This window comes from Barbus barbus, assembly GCF_936440315.1.
Source record: "Barbus barbus genome assembly, chromosome: 38".
Lineage (NCBI taxonomy): Eukaryota > Metazoa > Chordata > Actinopteri > Cypriniformes > Cyprinidae > Barbus > Barbus barbus.
The window spans coordinates 11230579-11251101 of NC_136716.1; the positions used below are offsets into that span (position 1 = coordinate 11230579).

The 20523-nt window shown below is 36.7% G+C and overlaps 1 protein-coding gene across 1 annotated transcript in view; it reads left to right on the forward strand.

The window, feature by feature from the left end:
- The window catches only part of fam20cb (FAM20C golgi associated secretory pathway kinase b), a 41449-nt gene that overhangs the window by 11692 nt on the left and 9234 nt on the right, over positions 1 to 20523 (forward strand). The window contains exon 4 of the mRNA XM_079397830.1: positions 19238 to 19330. Coding sequence (XP_079253956.1) covers positions 19238 to 19330 — 93 coding nt within the window. The remainder of the gene's footprint in view (positions 1 to 19237; positions 19331 to 20523) is intronic.

The following is a 20523-nucleotide window of genomic DNA, read 5'->3' on the forward strand; positions in this document are numbered from 1 at the left end:
TTCAGAAAGGCAATATGCCACGTACTGAACTCCACCAGTTGGACTGCTGAGGATTTCAGGGTTTGCAGCCTAGAAAATGTTTTTTCTGTCTTTCCCCTGTCTTTTGTGTCTATGCTCAGGGAATTATAAAGGGAACTTCTACATAGCTGGAAAATATGAACTCTTCAAACCAAGCCAGCATCAAAAGTGTAGTTAATCCAAGCTTTCTCTCACAAACCTGTTTTTTCTCTCCCTCTATAAAGCATCTCAGACTGTTCCTATAAATGTTTAACGATTTCGATTCTGGCACTGCTTTCCGCAGTGTGGCCGATATGTTTCCTATTGTGCTACGGCCAGCTACTGGATTCCATGTTCCCACCACACGGTCAATAGCATGTGATTCAAATTGAATTTAAGGGTATTTTGACCCTTAGACCAAAGCTATATTTCATTGTGTGAGATCTCAGAAGCACAGAAGCCTTTGTTTTTTCGTCTGTTTTGATTTAATTACTGTTGTTTGTCTCTCTTCACAACTATAAAAGAATAAAAGAAAACTGGAATTGTCCACATTCAAAGTTAACTTCATTTGTCTGTATCATAATGTTGATTATTACAAAAAAATGTCCCTATGCTTGTCCGATTTGTCCCTCCTTTTTTTTTTAAACAAGTCAGTCTGTAAATGTTAGAATATGCACTGTTTCAAAAGTATAGTCATAAGATGTAAAAGTGTGTTAATATGATTTTAGTGTGACAAAAATCACTTTCTTATACCTTATCTAAGTTTTTATGACACCATAGCACCTATAATCCTAAAATGACAGTAAAAATGTACTAGCACATCTTTACAACTCAAATAATACAAAATATTAATTAATGTAAGTGCTTTTATATAAGCTTCCAAATTTCTGATTTTACATCCTCCTTCATTTCCATTTCAAGTATCTCACTGTTTTGCTTTTTTTAGAGAAAAAAAAAGAAAAAGCGGCGAATCTAATATTACAAATACTATTGAATGATCTTAATTTTTAGTGAACCAGGAATAGTCATTTTAAAGCACTGACACTCCTGGAGAGGACGCCTTTGTGTTTAAGTGAGGAGTGAATGACTGCGAACACTGTTTGTTTTACGTTAGACCGTTATAACCAGGGCTGGGTCTTTTCTTGCCCTTTAATTTATAGAGCTCTGCTTATCAACTCTCACTTTACTTTTCCACCCACTAATTTACCTAATTTCATGGTGTGATGCTTACCACAGACTCAGGGAGTTTTTTTTCCTCCCTGTTCATTGCTTACGGCTGCATTTTACCTGGGCGTGATGTTTGTTATTGGGGCTGGAAGGAATACTAAATATTACTCTGGATAAAAGAACTGCAATTGTGATGTGTTCACTTTTCAAACAGAGAGTAACCTAATGTGTGTTTGTAGAGAAGAGGTTTGCATTAGTCTCAATCAGGTAGTCTGCAGCTGTACTGCAAATTATAGTTTGATCTAAAAATATGTATCAAATTAAATATAATATTGCGTTCAACCACTTTTGCCAATTTATCCTATTAAGAAGTTACATTTTAATTGTTCTTCGCTGATTAAAATATAATAAAAATTACATTTAAAATGTGAAAAAATATGACTCCATTTCAGTACTTTGCAATGTGACTCATAACAAATTAGAATGCATTAATATGCTAGTATTATAGGCTAGATTTAAACTCTCAAGTTTATGCAACAGGGTGTCTCCAGCTATCCACTAACGAGGATGGTTGTCTCAGAAGTCTGAAGACCCCTGGTCTACAGTAAATGATTTAAACATACACAACAAAGTGATGCTGCTTTTGCAATTAAGAATGAGAAAATAAGAAAACATGTTGGGCACAAGTCAGGCCTTGCCAGCGCTGTTGCCACCAACAGTCATACCAGACTGCAGCAGTATAATTACTCTAATTGTCTCTGCAATAAATCTGAAGCCAGACATGAAGGAATTCAAGGAACATCTTTAATTATACGCACTGGGGACCAAATAAGCACTTAGCAACTGAAAGATGTTTTATATAGAATCTAGGGAACGTTTGATTTTAAAATATTGGAAGGAACACTTCAGAAATGGTGTCTCTTCAGTTTGCTGAAGTGCCAAAACTTACTTCAAAAGACCTTTTAAAACACTGGCAAACAAGAAGACCGTTTTCCCACGTCTTAATCATTTCCAAGAACTCGAAAGCTGATTGATTTTGCATTTGGAGCACTTCCTGGACAATATGTTGTTGTCATCAAGAATTTCAGTGCACGACATGTCAAACAGTAATTAAGTGGGGCGTCAAGAAACGGATCGTGAGGGTTTTATACCCCGCAGCGGGACAGAGGAGGCTCTCTGATGCAGGTGCAGTGTGCTGCTGGCTATTGTTTGCCTTTTGATTGTTCCCCTCCGGGGCCTGGGGAATAAGGAGGTGGGGTGGGTCTAAGGAGCGGGTGTTGACTGCCCGCCTATGGGAAATGCACACTGTAGCAGAAAAAGGAGACAGCGGAAGACAGCAGAGGTGGAGACTCACTGTAGTTTGGTTTCAAAACCTAGTGAGCTGCCTTGCTGTCTACATATAGGCAGCTGAATTGCAACCTCAAATTTGACAAATTTAGACTGCTTTACTTAAGGTGCTGTCACATTAGTGAATTTTCTGCACAATTTTGCAGGCAAAAAAGGTCCATTGTCTATTGACTGTCCATTTGGGGGTTTCATGTTTTTGAAAGATGTCTCTTCATGTTGCTCATGGCTGCATTATTTAATCACAAAACAAACTGAAACAATCTGAAATATTATTACACTTTAAAAGAACTGTTTTCTATTTTAATATATTTTCAAATGTAATTTATTCCTGTGATGGCAGAGCTGAAATTTCACCAGCCATTATTCCTGACTTCATAAGTCACATGATCCTTCAGAAATTATTCTAATATGCTGATTTGGTGCTTAAGAAGTGTTTATTATTATTATTATAAACGTTGAAAACAGTTGTGCTTCTTAATATTTTTGTGGAAACCTTGATACTTTTTTTCAGGATTCTTTGATGAACAGAAAGTTCAAAAGCATTTATTATGCCTTTATTTTCACCTTTGATCTATTTGATGCATCCTGGCTGAAATAAAGTATCATTTTTGAACATTAGTGTACTTCAAGAAGCAAATAATTCCCATTTCTCAACAGTTGTAGTTTCCCTGCATAGCAGAAAGAGAGGGGCTAACCATGCTATATATTTATTGATAAATCCACATTTTATTTGCATTGTTTGCCATCTTGGATCCTGTTGGGAGCACAGCTATGATGTCCTAAAATGCTGCCTCTGTAGGCAGCTCGCTAGATTTTGGAGCATAACACAGTATGACATGTAGTAGTGTGATTATGTTATATTGAGAGCAAAGAACTGAGTTTCCTTGTCATAAACACTACAACCAAGGCCTCTTGTATGAGTCTTTCACAGCAGTGACAGCTTTACCGCTGCTGCCGGAGCACCAAGGACAGCAAACAACAGAACACCTTCTGCAAGCAGATGTTTCTTCCATTCTTAGCGTGGCCTCAGTAAATCCCTCTGGGCAGAGTAGCCAAGCTGTTTACAAGGAAAATAGAGAACAGCATCCCAGCAGAAGAGGAAATGCCTTTTACTCATATTTGCTCTTCTGAATTATCTCTGCATAGCTGAAACTAAGGTTGACACTGTCCTGACCTGAGCGCTTGAGCTCAAAAGTCTTGAAATGTCGATAAATGTCAAGTGCTTGAACCGAAGCCCGTTGACAGGATGTTGCAGAAGGAAAAAGCATTTAAACATTCTGCTGATTCCCTTTTGTTTTGTTGCCGCAGTATTTCTGAATCTACATGTGGACGGCAGGCTTGCTGTCCTCAGAGCATGTCATCACTGAATGCTTTGTATGTAAAGCACTATGTGACTCGCAAACAAACTTAAAGGGTTAGTTCACCCAAAAATTCTGTCATTAATTACTCACCCTCATGTCGTTTGAGACCTCCGTTCATCTTCGGAACACAAATTAAGATCATTTTGATGGAATCGGAGAGCTCTCAGACCCTCCATAGACAGCAGGGATCCTTACACGATCAAGGTCCAGAAACGTAGCAAGGAGATCGGTAAAATAATCCATGTGACATCAGGGGTTCAACCGTAATTTTATTAAGATAAGAGAATACTTTTTGTATACAAAGAAAACAAAAATAACGACTTTATTCAACAGTTCGTCTCCTTTACATCAGCGTAGCGCCATTTTAGAGAATATCCGCTGGACGGAAACAGTGTACGCTCTTTTGTGTCAGCTGCCCCGCGGATATGTCTTCTACGTATATTTACGCTTTGATTTGAACAAATACAGCGCATCCGGTATGCAGCTAACACAGAAGAGCGTACGCAGTTTTCTCTCCAGAGGATATTCTCCAAAATAGCGCTTGGGTGACGAGGAGGAGATGAATTTGAATAAATTTTGCGCACAAAAAGTATTCTCATAGCTTAGTTATAAACATTATAGATATTATAATTATAATATACACTAGGTACATTCTACATTGACTTTACAGTCATGAAACCTATTTCAAACAGTCAAGAAAAAACAGCTTTACAACTGAATATTTAAAAAATATTATGAAACATTTATGATTATTCATTCATTCATTCTTACATTCTTTCGTCCTCTGGCTTAAGCCGTAGGCTTAAGATCTAACAAAGCAAAGCAAAATAAGTAATTAGGAAAATAAATAAATAAATTTGAAAGTAATATCTGTCACTTGATTTCTTGTCATTGATGTTATGTTAAATGTATTTTTAAAATACAGTAAGTGTAAAAATACTTCCAAGGTCAAAGTTCAGAGTAAGAAGAGGCTGTTCAAATGTGCTCATTTCTTTAATCGTATTATTGATTATTGATTGATATTATTGATTTTATGATGAAAATGAGTCTTGATGTTATAACCCTTCATTCCTGCAATAACAGAAAATAATGAAATAAATAAAAAAGTCAAGTAGTCCTTTATGATTAGTAATAATGTCAAGATATTCATAATTTTTTCTCATTGATGAAAACATTTCATGAATAGTACAGTATAAATAAGTTTGTTTTACATCCTATTAAAATATGTTGCTAAAAAATCTACACATTTTTTTGTTAAGCCTTGCGTCATTTTCATGTTTTGTATCTAATGCCAAATCTGGCTCTTAACAGCATCCCTCTATTCTCCACACCCGCTCTCTCTCTTCCCGCCCAGAGGGATATCAGTGCCTTCAGAATGACCATCCCCTCTGGAGAGGTTTTTTCTTTTCTTTCTCTCCTGCATCCCACTCGTCCATGTCTCGCTGTCTTTCTGCCCTCACGCTGTGCTCTGGCCTCGGATCCTGTCCATTAAACTGTTTCCAGCAGCTCTGTAATATGAAGGAATGGAGTGCCCTCGGCACCCTGCACCATTCTGACTGTGTCATCATTAACCTGCCCGTCTGTGTATCTGCCCTCCGCGTTTGCTGCATGGCTGAGGCGAGCGCTGGAATGGCACAAATTATGTGCTTTTTATTAGACGCTGGGGTTATCCTATTAAAGGGAAGGTAGAGTGGGCTGGGATACGATATTCAGTGTAAAGCGCTGAAAAGCTCTCTGAATGCCGTCTAGAGATAATCCCTACCTTCTCAACGCAGACGTGCGCTTTTCGAAGCCATTCCCATGCACTTATACACACACTGATCCAAGAGCACAGAACTGCTCACTGAATGTACTGTAGATAAGGAATATAATTATTGACATTATATCAGCTAAGCATTTAGATTTTGTCAGCTCACATATTTTAATAATGATCTAAGACTTGATATACTGGAGTTTACACGGTAAAAGAAACAAAAAGATATTGGGCTGCATAGGTTATTAGGAATTGTACGCAATGGTAAACATGGTAAAAAAAAATATAGCCAAAATATTTAATAAATAGATTTACTTATGAATATATTTACTTTCATAGCTTTGCGAAGTCTACCAAGAGAATTCTAACACTTAAGTTTTTTTTTAGAGTGATTAATGGGCTTTGTATTGTTGTATCTGATCCTTACATTTGTGTTTTATAAAGCTTTTTATTTTTATTTTATTTTATTTTATTTTTTACCTGATATAGTAAATAAAGCATGTAATTATTATTATTAAATGTCCTTTTTATTTTTATTTTAACATATATTTAGTTCTCAGTTTTAGAAGATAATAATAATAATAATAATAAATCCTTATATAAAATAAATTTTTATTTTACTTTAACTTGTATCTACAATCACTTTATTGTATTTTATTTTTCTTTATTTTATTTACAAATACAGCATGTAATTATTATTAATAAATGTCCTTTTTATTTTTATTTTAACATTTAGTTTGCGGTTCTAGAAGATGATGATGATGATGATTATGATAATAATAATGACAATACTAAAGTCCTAATAATAATAAAGTCCTTATATAAAATGCATTTTTATTTTAATTTAACTTGTATCTAGGATTACTTAATTGTATTTTAGTTTTCTTTATTTCATTTTATTTAAATAACTTTTATTTTAACATTCATTTAGTTCTCATTTATAGTGAATAATAATAATAATAATTGTCCTGAAAACATTTTAATATATATATATTTTAAATGAGCATTTATATGCTACTTTTCTGTCCTGTGTTGTATTTCCTATAGAAACAAGAAGATGAGGTGGAACTAATGAAGTGCTCATCCTTCTAAAAATAGAAATATTTAATAAATAAACACAGTGATGAGGATGCATACATATTTTCCATAATTCTTTTGGAAATTTGCAGATTTTTCAGCAGATTTCTACAGGCACAGATTTCGTGTAAGCTTGGTTATATTAAAATGTCTAGTTGATTCATCTTGTTCTGGAAAATAATAAACCTTTAAATGCACACATACACACAACACACACACAGCAGCTTATGACCATTAGGCCATTGGAATGCTAGACATTCCTGGTAATGCCCCTTAAGAGAGGAGTGGGAATATGGTATATAAATTATGTAAAGCCTTCTCCCGAGATGCTCTGTCATATCCCGCTGTTTCGCTTTTGACTGTGTTACTGTATACTCTGTGTTGTTTTCCCGTCACAAGATAACACCTAATGCTGCGGACCGATATTCGCCTCAGTAAAAGGTTTTTCCCAGAGTTCCCTCCTACTGGAAGAAAGGCTGATGAGGTAGCTTGTTTGCAACAATAAAGCAAACGTCCCCTTGTAAAGTGAAGAGTTGGCCATCCCCAGAGCAGTTATTCTGCTGTTCCCTGGGTTAGCATTAGCATTGTTTTCCTGCAGTTGAAGAACTGCCTTTGTGTTCTCGGCTGCAGGCTTTAGTCGGAGGAGAGACAATTAAGGTGTGCTACGTGCACTGAGAGCCAAATCCAAAATGGAGGACTCAGCCTAACTAATTAGTGGTAATTTCTGTATAGGCAAAGCAATTTGCTTGTTTTCTGTATAGTACTGTAAGTCATACATCTAAAGACGTGGCTTTCCTTTTAGGGCTTTGTGAAAAAAGATACAGATTGTTTTACAGGCAACAGTGATTAATGGGCTTTTGTATTCATTGTCTGATCCTTACATTTGTGTTTTAGAAATATTAAATTTTAGATAAAGCATGTAATTACCTTCTGTTTTTCTGTCCTGTGTTGCATTTCCTATTAAAACAATTAAGAAGATGGTGTGAGACCAATGAAGTACTTATCCCCCTTTTTTAACAATACACAATTTTACAGCCTAGGATGAAGTCATTATGTACATTCACAATGATTTGTAATGTAGTTAATTTAGTTAAATGGAAAACTATGAGAATGTCATTCTGTGGCGTGGATTTAAATCTGCGTCTGAAGTTTCCCGCTCTGTGCAGTGTGCAGCCTCGTGTCAAAACAAACAACACGAGGTGTCAGTGATTTCCACCTCTGGAGGCTGCTCTCGAACTGCATAATGACAGCGGACCCTTCTCAGCTGCTCCAGCGATGCATGTAACTCGGAAGAACTATCGGCATGGATTTGTGCAGATAGCCGATAGTTCCAGCAACCGACCATCGGTGCCGATTAATCGGCAAAACCGATACATTGGTCGACCTCTATTTGCATAGGTAAGGGCATTTTTTTAGGAGTACACTAGCATATAGATGACCTCAAAGCTAAAAAAAACTAAAAGCCATAAAATGCTCATTTTGCTATTTCATGGAGCCTGTCAAACTGTTTAGGGATCGGTTTAGATTGAGCTGTAAATGTCTGTAATGGACTCCACTACTATCAAAATATAAGAAAACAAAAACGTGTATTTATACAAAGTTGTACCAGATAGTGAAGTCAACCATTAAAGTGGTTTGAAAAGTGTTAAGAAGAAAAATATTATATTTTTATTCATATCTGTTTGATGGGAATCACAATAACCTCATTATACTCAATGGAAAGCGAAATCTCGGGTGATGCATTTAACATTGACCCCGTCAGGGCTTTGTTCTATTTATATAACCAACGAAAAGGACATGTTTGCCTAGAAAAGCATAGCTGAGCACCGGAAATCAATGAAAAATACTCACCACTCCCTTGGGTCAGTTGTAATTATAAATGATAATGGCAGCTGCCTTTTCTTGCAGCTGGAAAGCAGTGGCTGAGATGGAGCAGTCAATTCCAATTAAGTGGAGGTGCTTGGAACTCTGGTATTTCACAAACTTGACATTACCCATAAGCAGGGGTTGAAATTAACCGGGGTCATGATGCGCAAATACCACCAAATAGAACAAAAAAAATGCAGCATTGCATCACTGCAGTTTTTAAAATATATTTAAAAATGATCTTAAAATATGTAGCAACTGACAGCAGATGTTTGATGCTTAAACTTTATTGGTCATGTTGACAGATGTATTAGCACTGTGATTCATAGATTTGATTCTCTTGTTGTCACCTGGTTTTATGACTGTTATTCTTGGTTAACGTTCACTGTCACGTTTGATTTTAGGTCGTTACAAATCATGTGCTCCATCTCACCATTTCATCATTAACCCACCCTGAGGTTTTTACGTCCAAGCAGAAAGTGATAAAGCTTGGTAATAGAGACTGACAGGGTCACCGCCTTGATCATGGATACATGGCTCTATTTAACAGTGCACGCTACCAGAATTCAGCCCTCACATCAAAGGCACCTGAGGGCGGCATTCATGGCCGAACGGCTCATAGACCTGCTCTTAAATGATATACGTTTATGTTTAAATGGCCAAAATAAATGAATAAAGGAGTGAGGGTTTTGATTCAGTGAGGTCGGCCAGCCAATGAGAGAGGCGTTCTTGTCAGCGAGAGAGGAGACAAACAGACCTGCAGGGCAGAGATAGCAGCCATTTGTCTCTGGCTGTTAGGCCTGTGTGGATCATGGAATTGCAGTACGCTGCCTCTCAAGGATGATACTAGGCCGTGTATGAAATAGGAAATCGTATTTTCAAGCCCATTTTTTGAATCAAAGACTTTAATTAACTGGGACATCTTGAATTTGAGAAATTAAATAAGAGGGAAACTAGAACTTTCAGAGAGTATCTGAGACAAACCAGTAAGACATTAAGTGGTTTCAGAGGTTTGTGATCCAGTGAGGGTTAGTTTATTGCCTCAGTATTGCCTGTAGAGCCTTGTGATAAAATTAATATATAAAAACCAAAAAAATAAACGCACAGTAGTAATGTCATATCATGAATTATAATAATACACTACTGCTGTTAATTTTTTAATATATATTTTGACATGTATTTAATTCTTGATTATAGTGAAGAAGAAGTATTATTAATATTATTAAATAATAATAATAAATTATATAATTAAAATAATAATAATTAAAATTTATTTGAACTTCTAGGCTCTCTTTATTTTAGTTTTTATGTTATTTTAATTTATTTTGCTTTATTTTATTTATTTTTATGTGTATTTAGTTCTCATTTATAGTGAATAACAATAATTAATAATAATAATAATCATTATTATTATTATTATTATTATAGTGTCGTGTCAACATTTAAATTTTATTTAAACTTAAATCTAGGTTATTTTATTTTGCATGCTTTTAGGTTTTCTTACTATGACTCATACAATTGTCATATGAAAGTCTTGTTGCAGTCAAATTAAACCACATATATCACTATTCGTTAATCACTAAATGTATATTTTTAGTGGTAGTGGTTTTATTTAAACTTGTATCTAGGTTCTCTATTATTTTTATTTTATTTAATCTATTATTTTATTTTAGGTTTTCCTAATATGACCCAAACAATTGTCATATGAAAATATGAAAATACAAATGCCTTATTGCAGTCATATTAAACCACATATATCACAACCCCCCCCCCCCCCAACACACACGCACACAAAAAAAAGCCCATTTCAGCTGAGGGAACGGCCATGTCTGTGCACGCCACTGGTTGTAACCCACCTATACCATTCCTCCACTTTACTTTGAGATGTGTGACAGCGAATGACTTCAAACCCCAGTTGTGTGTACTGGCAACATCTCAACATCTGAAAGCCCAGATCAAACCACAACAAAGATTAGCGCACCCCTCCACACACTGCACACTTGAACCTGATAGCATAGCCATCACCTCCACTTGTCAGAGAGACGATGTGCTGTGGGTTATTTGTATGTGTGTGTGCTCGTGGGGGGTGCTATCCCAGACGTGCTATCATACAGGGAAGCCTGTCAGCCCAGGCCAGTAAATCTGTCAGAGATTATGTGCAGATGATGGATTCCTCTTTATGGCCTGTTGATCTGGCTGGAATATTTACACGATGCCATTACAGGGATGATGCGCATGAGAGGCTGATACTGTGGTCTTGCTTATTTAGGCCTGCCTGTCTGTCAGCTTAGTGTGTGCTCTGTTTTATTTTTCTCTCTTTCTCTCTCTCTTCGTCTACCCGCAGCTCTCCCTCTCTGACTCCCTCCGTTTGTGTGTGTTTCCTGTGAGCGCCTGGGTTTTATTTGCAGTCAAGATCTGTTAGTCCATTGTCATCTCAGAAGTCTCATGTTCAGTGATTGTGAGAGCACTCAGTGGTTATCTCAGAAACACAATACATTTGCAAAGGATCTTTCATTATTTTCAGCCTAGCCAAGTTTCTCAAAGCATCACATTTTTTGCTCTGTACAAAAAACAGCCTGTTCCTGAAGGGTATTGTATTTTTTTTTTGTAGTCTTGTATTCACGTCAAGCCATTTTTCACATTTGTGCTGGACTTAAAGAAACCAGATGGCTCACAGAGCTCGGTCTCATACCCTTGAGCACAGCTGTGAAAGTGTGAAAAAGAGAAAGGTGAAATACAAATATTACATTATATATATTTTTTTGCTATTAATCCTGTAAAGCCCAACACATGAAATAATGTTTTTAAAGTTTTTATAATGGAAAAGTTTATTGAACCATTAGACAGTTTATATATAGTTTGGAGCTCTTACTTGAGAAGGAAAAAGCATCTTGTCTTATTCAGAGGCCCAAACTAAGCAAAGATATGCAATTTCGTGCAGTTGCTGATATGTACAGGGCCAAACATTTCGATGAAATTATAATATTCTTAAATTCTCAGTAAATGTCCATTTTGAAGTATTACTAAGCATATAAAAGTTATTACATAATACACATCAATAAAGATTTTACTGCAAAAAGACCTGTGTATAACAACCTGAAGGTGGACGTTTTTAGAATCATAATAGGCCTATAAAAAGCATTTTATGTTATATTAGTTTATAGTTTATATTAGTATAAACTATCAGACAGAAGACATGTGGTAGATTGTGTATAACAGGTTTTAATTTAGAGACCTTGCAATTTTGCATATTAAATATGACAGAAGCTTTTTAGGATTAATTAATACACATTGACAGCTACATGTACGACATTTGCAGGTTGATTTCACGAGACGTTTAAACACTGTGACTCTGTGTCACTATTAAAACTGTGGCTCTTTTTGTTTAGGGCATCCCAACACATCAACTTCTGGCTCGAACATTGGAGGAAATTTGGGGTGAGACTCTCTGTTTGTCCGAGGGCAGAGTTGTGCACCATTCAGAACTAATATCAACATAATGAACAAATTTTAGAATAGCAAATTCTGTCAAAGGTTTGAATTCACTATAAAACAGGAAGTAATGTGAGATACTTTCCTCCACGTTGTGTGATGTAGAGTGTCCTGAAAAACAAAAAAAAACTAAGGTGGGACTTGGTTCTATGCAGTGGTTGTTGATGGGATTTAAAAATGTGGGCGTTGCACTCAAAAATGGAGGTGGATGAACATGACTGGAGTAAATGATTGGAGGAGTCCTGCACACGTCATCAATAAGAAGTCTGATGTTTTCACAAGAAGATCCAGTTATGACATTTTGTTTAAAAGTCACAAGGTCAAATTACAAGGTCAAACATATACATAGATACATTTTTCACAATAAGATTTATAACATGTATTTAGAAAATATATAGGGTGAATTTTCATTTCATGCCATCTATAAAAAGCCTTGAAGTTTGAATGTTCATAGGCCTTATGGACAGAAAGAATGACAGATTATGAGCTTTTGCGAACCTGAATGAAAGAACGTTGAATTTCTTTGATTTATAGTTCTTTAAAATCCTATTTCCAATTCAAATTCTCATTCAACTTTCTGTGGGTTGTGGCCAATTCAAATTCACATACAGTGAGGAGCCAGTTCTTCAGTTTTTATGAATTTTTCCCAATCCTGCTGGCATTGATGAATAGACTGCAAAAATAATGCTGAAACTGGTATCACAAACACTCCCTGAAACCTCATTCAGTATTTTTATGTCATACATGCCAAAACACAACTTTTGTGGAAGAAGAAAAGTGTGGAAGTGACATGATGAGAGTGAGTAAATGATGACAAAATTTGGGTGAACTGGCCCTTTAACGTTCACATGCAAGCACATTACAGTCTATATTGTAGACTTATGTTTGGAATATAAGTCTGTATTCCAAAAATATGTGCCTGCCTTGTGCGTAAGCAAATATAGGGCTGTACCTGAATAAGCTCGTCAGAGCCTTAAAATAAAACAGAGATGCAAAAGCAGCATCCAGAGGCAGAGAAAAAGTGTTTCTCTGCAGGTCTGAATATCCCCTTACATAAAGCAGGCTCAAGGCCGACATCAACCTCCTCTCTCACTCTCACTGCCCATCAACAACTCTGCCGCCGCTGTCAGACGCAACACTAAATACCAGACATCCCCGCTGACCTGCCAGCAGCACTTCTAGGCCAGGGAGGAGGAATGGTTTGGCCTTAGTCCTAACTCAGGAGAGGTCGTCCTTCAGAGATGGAAAAGCATTAACCACTTACATTTTCAAACAAAGAAAAATTGCACCGCCGTTTGCTATGACAAGTTTCTGGAAACAGACTTGGCCTTTTTTGTTTCATGTCACTGGTGCAGAACAATTCAAAAAGGATGGAAAAGAGTGTAAAGTCAATATTTATTTGCCTGGCTAAATATATACCAGCATTTCTGCTCATTTATGCCTTTTAAAACTCAAATGTTATGCAGTGCTGTGAGAAATAGCAACTGCTGAAGTTTGTAACGTGAGCCACCTCTTGACATTACCCGTTACCTGTTATCACAAACAAGCCACAAAATGCAGCTTTATTCCAGTCCTAGTGCCTCCTCCTCTACTATTTGCTCCCAGCACCATGACATTTGCTCCAAAGGTCATTTTTGCAGGCTTCTGCAGTTTAAACAATGCACCGTTTGATAATCATTCACAGTCAAAAATTCAAATAGTGGCTCTTTTGGAAATCATCTTTTCTCCAGCAGCTTTTCTTTTAAGTGAAAGTTCACTCAGAAATGATAATTCTGTCATCATTTACTTACCCTCATGTTGTTCCGAACCTGTATGGCTTTTTGATTTTGTCGAAATCGAAAGATATTTTGAAGAATGTCCAAGTTGTTCCTTTCCATACACTAAAAGTGAATGGTGACTGTAGCTGGTCCCCATTTACTTTCATTGTATGAAAAAGAGCAGCTCGGACACTCTGCTAGATAACTCATTTTGTGTTCTATGCTAGAAAACAGGTCATTCAGGGTTGACGTAAGATGTAAGGATCAGTAAATAATGACTAAGCATTTTTTAGGGGGGTGAACTGTCTCTTTAAGGCTCTAGAAGCATGTTTTAAGTGTCTGCTTGAACATTGCTTTTGTCTCCTTTCGTCATCACAGTCTGACCAACACACCTCCTAAGAATGCTGGGATAAGCTTTTACAAGTGCTGCAGCCATCAAGGTTTGTGAGATGAATTTGCTTTCACAGCTATTGTGAGAGCTTTTTTGGTGTTTGCCCAGTGTAAAGCCAACAAAGAGATTTGGCAGAATGTAGTGTCCTAGATACCGGATCCTGTTTGATTCATTTGTTTGCTCCTGTGTGTTTTCTGAATAGATCAGATTTTTCTGTGGATGTCTGTACCTTTTGCACTTTGTCCATCAGCAATTTTCTCATCTACTGCTGTTTTATTGTTTGCAAGGCCAGCTTTTACATATTACTGTAGCCATGGCCTGTGTACAGTAGTGAGAAACAGATATATCTCAACCACAACGATTGGTTGGCTGATATTTGGCATATTTGATGCCTTATTTGGGACAATTAACAGTGCCTAGTGTCAGCTCTAATATTTGGTTTGTTGCTCCCCCTCATATTGTCCCAGGTGTATTTGAATTTTGTTCTTCAGACACATTTTTTTAGAAAAAATTACCCCTCTCTGTAAATCCATGTTATCCATGATACAAATTTCACTTCAAAAACCACACAAAACAAACCTATAAAACCCTGTCAATGAGTTCTAAAGTAAAACAACAGGTTTTGCCTATTGTTCTGCTTCAGAAGACATTAGCTGCATTTCCATTACAGATTTGCGCTAAACTTTTGTGATATTTTATAAATGTTGATAAAAAACGAAAACTATTGTGAAATGACAGTGTTTCCATTAACCAATGTTATGCAACTAAAACGCCTTGTGATAAGTCATGGTGACGGATGTTGGAAGGTTTACGTATATCACAGCCACAGCACTAGCCATTATATTTAATTGAAGGAGATGTAAGGGTTTTAGCAAAGCAGCACAGAGACCCGCTTCTGGGATGCTTCTGAAACATGCCACAGTGTAAACACAAGCATTGACTACAGTTGCCGCGATCAGCTCCAGTGGCGATGTCGGAGCTAAAATGCACCGCAGACGTGTCCAGTGTAAATAAGGGGTTATCCAAACAGTCCCTTATACTTGAGAGTTATGAGATGTTTCTTGGAGGTTATAGTACATTAAAAAATGAGCATGTGAGTTTTACGTACGCCAGGTAACCTGTAAATGGGAAAAAATGGTTTCCATTGCAGTTTTACGAAATAACTTTTTCGAATAGCCTGAAAAACTACCTCATGCGAGTATAAAAATCTTTTATCCAATATATGGGAGTTTTTGAGAAATTGACGTGTTTCCATTGAGTGTATTTTCAATTAGCAATTTCAGTTTGCGCAATTTGAAGGGTAATGGAAACGCAGCGACTGATTTATTCCCTGGGATTGTATGAGTTACTATAGTGGTTGTTTTGCATGGTTTTTGAATCATCAGCTTTGAGAGACCCATCCACTTGCATTATATGAACTCACAGAGATGGATTATTATTCTAAAAATCTTCATTTATATTCCACAGAAGAAATATATGTGTATAGATCTGGTACGGCATGAGTGCGAGTAAACAATAAGATATTTTTTTGTTTTGGGTGGATTGCCTCTTTAATGAATAGTCCTCACATTTTGTGTTTTCGAATTTACTTTTGTAAAACAGATTGTTGAGACTAAATGATTAATTGAGATCCACTTCTGTCTGCCAGAAATTTTTAATTTCAGTGCATCCCTAATAAATATATATTTTTATTCCAATTTTGCCATTAATTTTGCCATTGCTTTCAGTTAAGCACTTGCATATACCAGTGTATTTGTGAGCCTGTTTGCATGCACCAATAAGCTGTCGGTCTGGCAGGAGTAAACAGTGTGTTTACCTTGAAGTATAGGTTCATGGAGAGCGCTCTCTCAGCGTATTTTGATCACTAGAGACATCCTGCTCTCAGCAGAGTTGGTTTTAAGATGTCTGCACACATCCCAGAGGCCCATCTTGAGGTACATTTAAGTGTACATTAAGAGTGGCGACCGTTCACATGGCATCTTTTATGGTGAACCACATCCACTGAACATGCGTTTGAAGAAAAAAAAATAAAAAATCTCCCACACACATTTGTTTTCTTCGTTTTTATATTTAGTGCCTCATAAACTCGCCTTACTAATACAGAGGGAATGTTTCCTCTCTCCGAGGTGTCGTTTCTGTCGAGTGGAGGAAACTAAGCTTTACAGAATTCTTCGCAGGGATTGTTTTGACCCTTTGACAGGCTGGCTTGTGTCTGGTTTCCTTTGTTATAATTTTCTGGTCCAACAGCCAGTTGAGTCTTGTTTTCCTCGTGTTTCTCTGTGGTTTTACAGGAATAAATGAGAGCTCTCAAGCTCCAGCTTAACAAGGTTGTCTGGAGTGCCAGCGTGAGAGGAGGGGGTTTAGAGTTCTCCACCCACAGAACACTCCTCAGAGGGCTTTGCCATCAGCTGCTGTCTCAAAGCCTTTTAAAAAGCTTTTTTTGTTTTGTTTTTTTGTTTTTTCCCATTGGGACCATTTGTGTTATGGAGTTGATGTTAAGCACTGAATTTACCTTGATGGAATCCTATTTGATGAAAAGCGTACTGTAGAAAAGAGGCAGATGTGTGCAGATGCTAAGTGCTGTCACCGCAGCCGAGGCCTGCGCTGGGTCAAGTGCTTGGGCACAGTGGTGCTCAATAAGTGCTTAGAGACACAATACTACATTGCAGTACATTAGACAGTGAGCTGCAGTAATAACTGTGATAACAGGCTGATGCAGTATCCAGGGTACTGAAATTATGAGCTAAAGCAATGTGAAATTGTGGTACATAGCCACTAGTACACAGGTGTTTTCTTCGGACACTCTTATGCCTGATCATAATTTTAGCAGATTTCAGTTTTTGTTTTATGTCTTGTATGCTGTTTTTTCTTCTTTAAAAATACAGTATAAATATATAAATAGACACTGCTGTTTAAAAGTTTGGGGTCATTTAAAGATTTCAAAGACTCCAGTCTGATTCTTCAAAAATCATTCTAATATGCTGATTTGGTGGCCAATGGAACATATCTTATTTTTTATCAGAGTTGAAAACTTAATGTTTTTGTGGAAACTTGATCAAATTTGATCAATGTAATGCATTTTTGCTGCATAAAAGTATTAATATCATACTGACCCCAAGCTTTTGAATAATAGTATTTTTTGTAATCTTAAAACATGACAATCCATTGTGAAAATATTATTACCTTTTTAAAATGAAGTCGTTCATATAAACCATATTTACTGAGTGAAAATATTATGATCTGCTGCAACTACACAAATTACAACCATGGCTCTGTTGATTGACATCATTTTTATTGCAACCAACAATTTTGCACCTATTAAAGCTCTTTGTAATATTGGTGTACTTGTTTACCAAGGAGACAACAGAGTCAGTGAAGAGCTTGAGATGAAATATGAGTCACAGTCATGTGTGAAGAAATAGCTCTTGTAAACAGAACATTTTTATTGTGCATTTTCCAGTCAGGCTGTAATTTTGTGAAAATGTTTAGTATATATTAGAAGTATTTTGGGTAAATATTTAAAATGTATAATTGGAAATACACTGCCAGTTATTGTTAGGGGACAAATTAGTGAGAGTGAGAGTGATAAGTGTTTTAGAGGAGTTTATTTTCTTTAAGTCCACAGGGCCAAAAGAAACACCCGTACCATTTCTCTGCCAATTAAACATCTGAGCATCTGGGGGCAAGGGTCCAATGAGTTCATCACAAGGACTCTTCTGAGTTCGTTGCAGTAGTAGGCCTGTTTCTTCCAGCAGAAACACAAATCCATTTTAATTCTCTTCATGCCTGAAAAGAGGTTCTCAGTTGGCGAGTAGAGCGATATTATCCGGGGCTCTGAGGAGCGGACTGCAGAAGAATGTGAAGTTGGAGACTCTCGTTTGGCAGGTCCCATGCTGTGTTATTTAACGATCGGTGAGCATGTCAGCCTCGCAGCTGCGCCTTGAACGACTGCCACCAGCTGAGGACGATACTGAATGCCTGATTTTGCCTAGATAAGGATATGTTTCCATTACAGAGCTGGCACTCTTCGCGCCAGCTACCTTGTCTTCGGTTCTGACTGGTTCGGTTTGCCACAAAGACGTTGGGATGTGACATGTTTCACTTCCCAGAAAAGTTATTGTTCTGAACCGTCTTCTTGCATGATTAAGACTGTCGAGAAAAGGAGAGATCCCAGCTGGATTTAATTGTTCTGACATTCGGACAGCATTCACGGAGAGAGAGAGAGAGAAGGGAAGAGAGGAGAGAGAAATCTCAAGTATGTTTGATATGGAGTCTGCTGAAAGCATTTCAGCGGGACTGTATGAAGTCGGTTAAAAATAGATCCTCTGGCTCTTCTCTGTAGAGAAATGTTTGCCTGGAACTTGATATGTCCTCCATTGACCTACAAGTATTGATTAAACAATATTGTTTTCATATTGTTTGGTCTGTTATTAACTGCTCATGTACAATATCATAATTTTGGATGTTCTTAAAGACCACATAGGAGTTTTGTGGTTTTAAATCCATGTCAGTTAGCTTTATGCTAGTGTAATCCTAAATGCTAACAAAACTAATCGTCTGCACTACACAGATTTTTTGCAACTCACTAGCAATAGCAACTAGCAGATCATGGTTCATTGATTTTTTTATTTTTAAAAAAGAACAAGCTATTTGATATGTTTAGTCCAAACAACCTCATTCCACAGGAAATACATCAATACAGGAAGGAAAACTGTGTTCAAGTAATTTCATGGTCTTTAATAAAAAAAGTCTTTAGCATTTTACGGTATTAGCATTGCAGTATTTGTCATTCACATTGCTTTTCTGTTTTCATGGTTCCTTCGGTTATTTTTAAGTGAGCAAGTAATACAATAAGGTATTTTGAGAAATATGTTAAGAAAAGACATTTTCTTTCATCAATCCAGAAATAATGGAGGGGCGTCTCTCTTAAAGTTTTCTTGACAGGGTGGCTTTAGTTTCAAGGGCTAGGGCTGCGATTATGGCTTTGTTGATGAAAGGGACTTACAGCAGATTAACCTTTCCCTTGCAGGCAGACACGGGAGCAGGAGACACCCCCAGACTTCTTCTACTTCTCCGATTTCGAGAGGCACAATGCTGAGATCGCAGCATATCATCTAGACAGGTAACGGGCCGTAAATGTCAACCTCTGCATGAATGGAGTGTGTGTGAGATGTTTGTCTCCCCCTGAATATATATGTGTTTGTATACATCCACCACATGCCACTTGTAAAAGTGTTTGCCTGCTTGTGTATATGAACCTGTGGGGCCACATTTATTTGCACAAGAATGTTTTGTGTGCGTGTGAATGTGTAACGCTTGTGGTGTGTCCTGCATGTTTTCAGCACGTTTGAACTTGTTTATATGTATGTGTGAAAGTACAGCATGTGAATGTATCTCGGGGCAGTAAGCAGTCAGAAACCTGCAGTTTAACACTCATAAACACCAAATCCAGAGAGAACATAATGACTCACTCTGAATGAGCACAAACACATCCGTCAGTATCTGATCACCAATCGAGCTCCATCCAACAATGTCTCCTTATAGGTGATTACCCTTCTGATGAATGTCAGTGATTGAGAGGCTTTAATTTGTGTCAGCCACAATAACCCGTGTACATCTGTCCTTTTCAGCTGATTTCAGCTCAGTTTATTGGTTGTTTGCTATATGAGTCAGATTTTCCCCGATTGTGATCTGAGACAGTGGGATTTATTGCCATTATAGTTTATTTCCATTCTCGTCTCATTTTCTCCTCATCAATATGATCAGATGGGGGTGGACAGCAGGAAACATTGTCCCAGGCCTGTCGAAGAGGAGGCCTAATGGACAAAAATCACAAATTGCTTGAGAAAAAGTATATAATATAATATATTGTTTGGGGTAAAGATTTTTTTTAAAGAAATAAATACAGCTTTTATTCAGCAAAGATGCATTAATATGATAAAATTTGACAGTAAAGAAATGTACAATGTTACAAAAAAGTCAATTTCAAATAAACTCTGTTTAAAGAATCCTGACAAAAAAAATGTATCAAGGTTTCCACTAAAATATTAAGCTGCACAACAAAAATAAGTGATTTAAATCATTTCAAATGTAAATAATGTTTTAAAATATATTAACAAAGAAAACAGTTATTTTAAATTGTAAGAATATTTCACTATGTTAATATTTCTTATCAAATAAATGCAGCCTTGGTAAGTATGAGACTTCTTTCAAAAACCTTAAAACATCTCACAGAGTCCAAACTTAAAACATATAATATAATATAATATAATATATTAAAATATAATATTGTTTTAGGTATAATAAATAAATGTT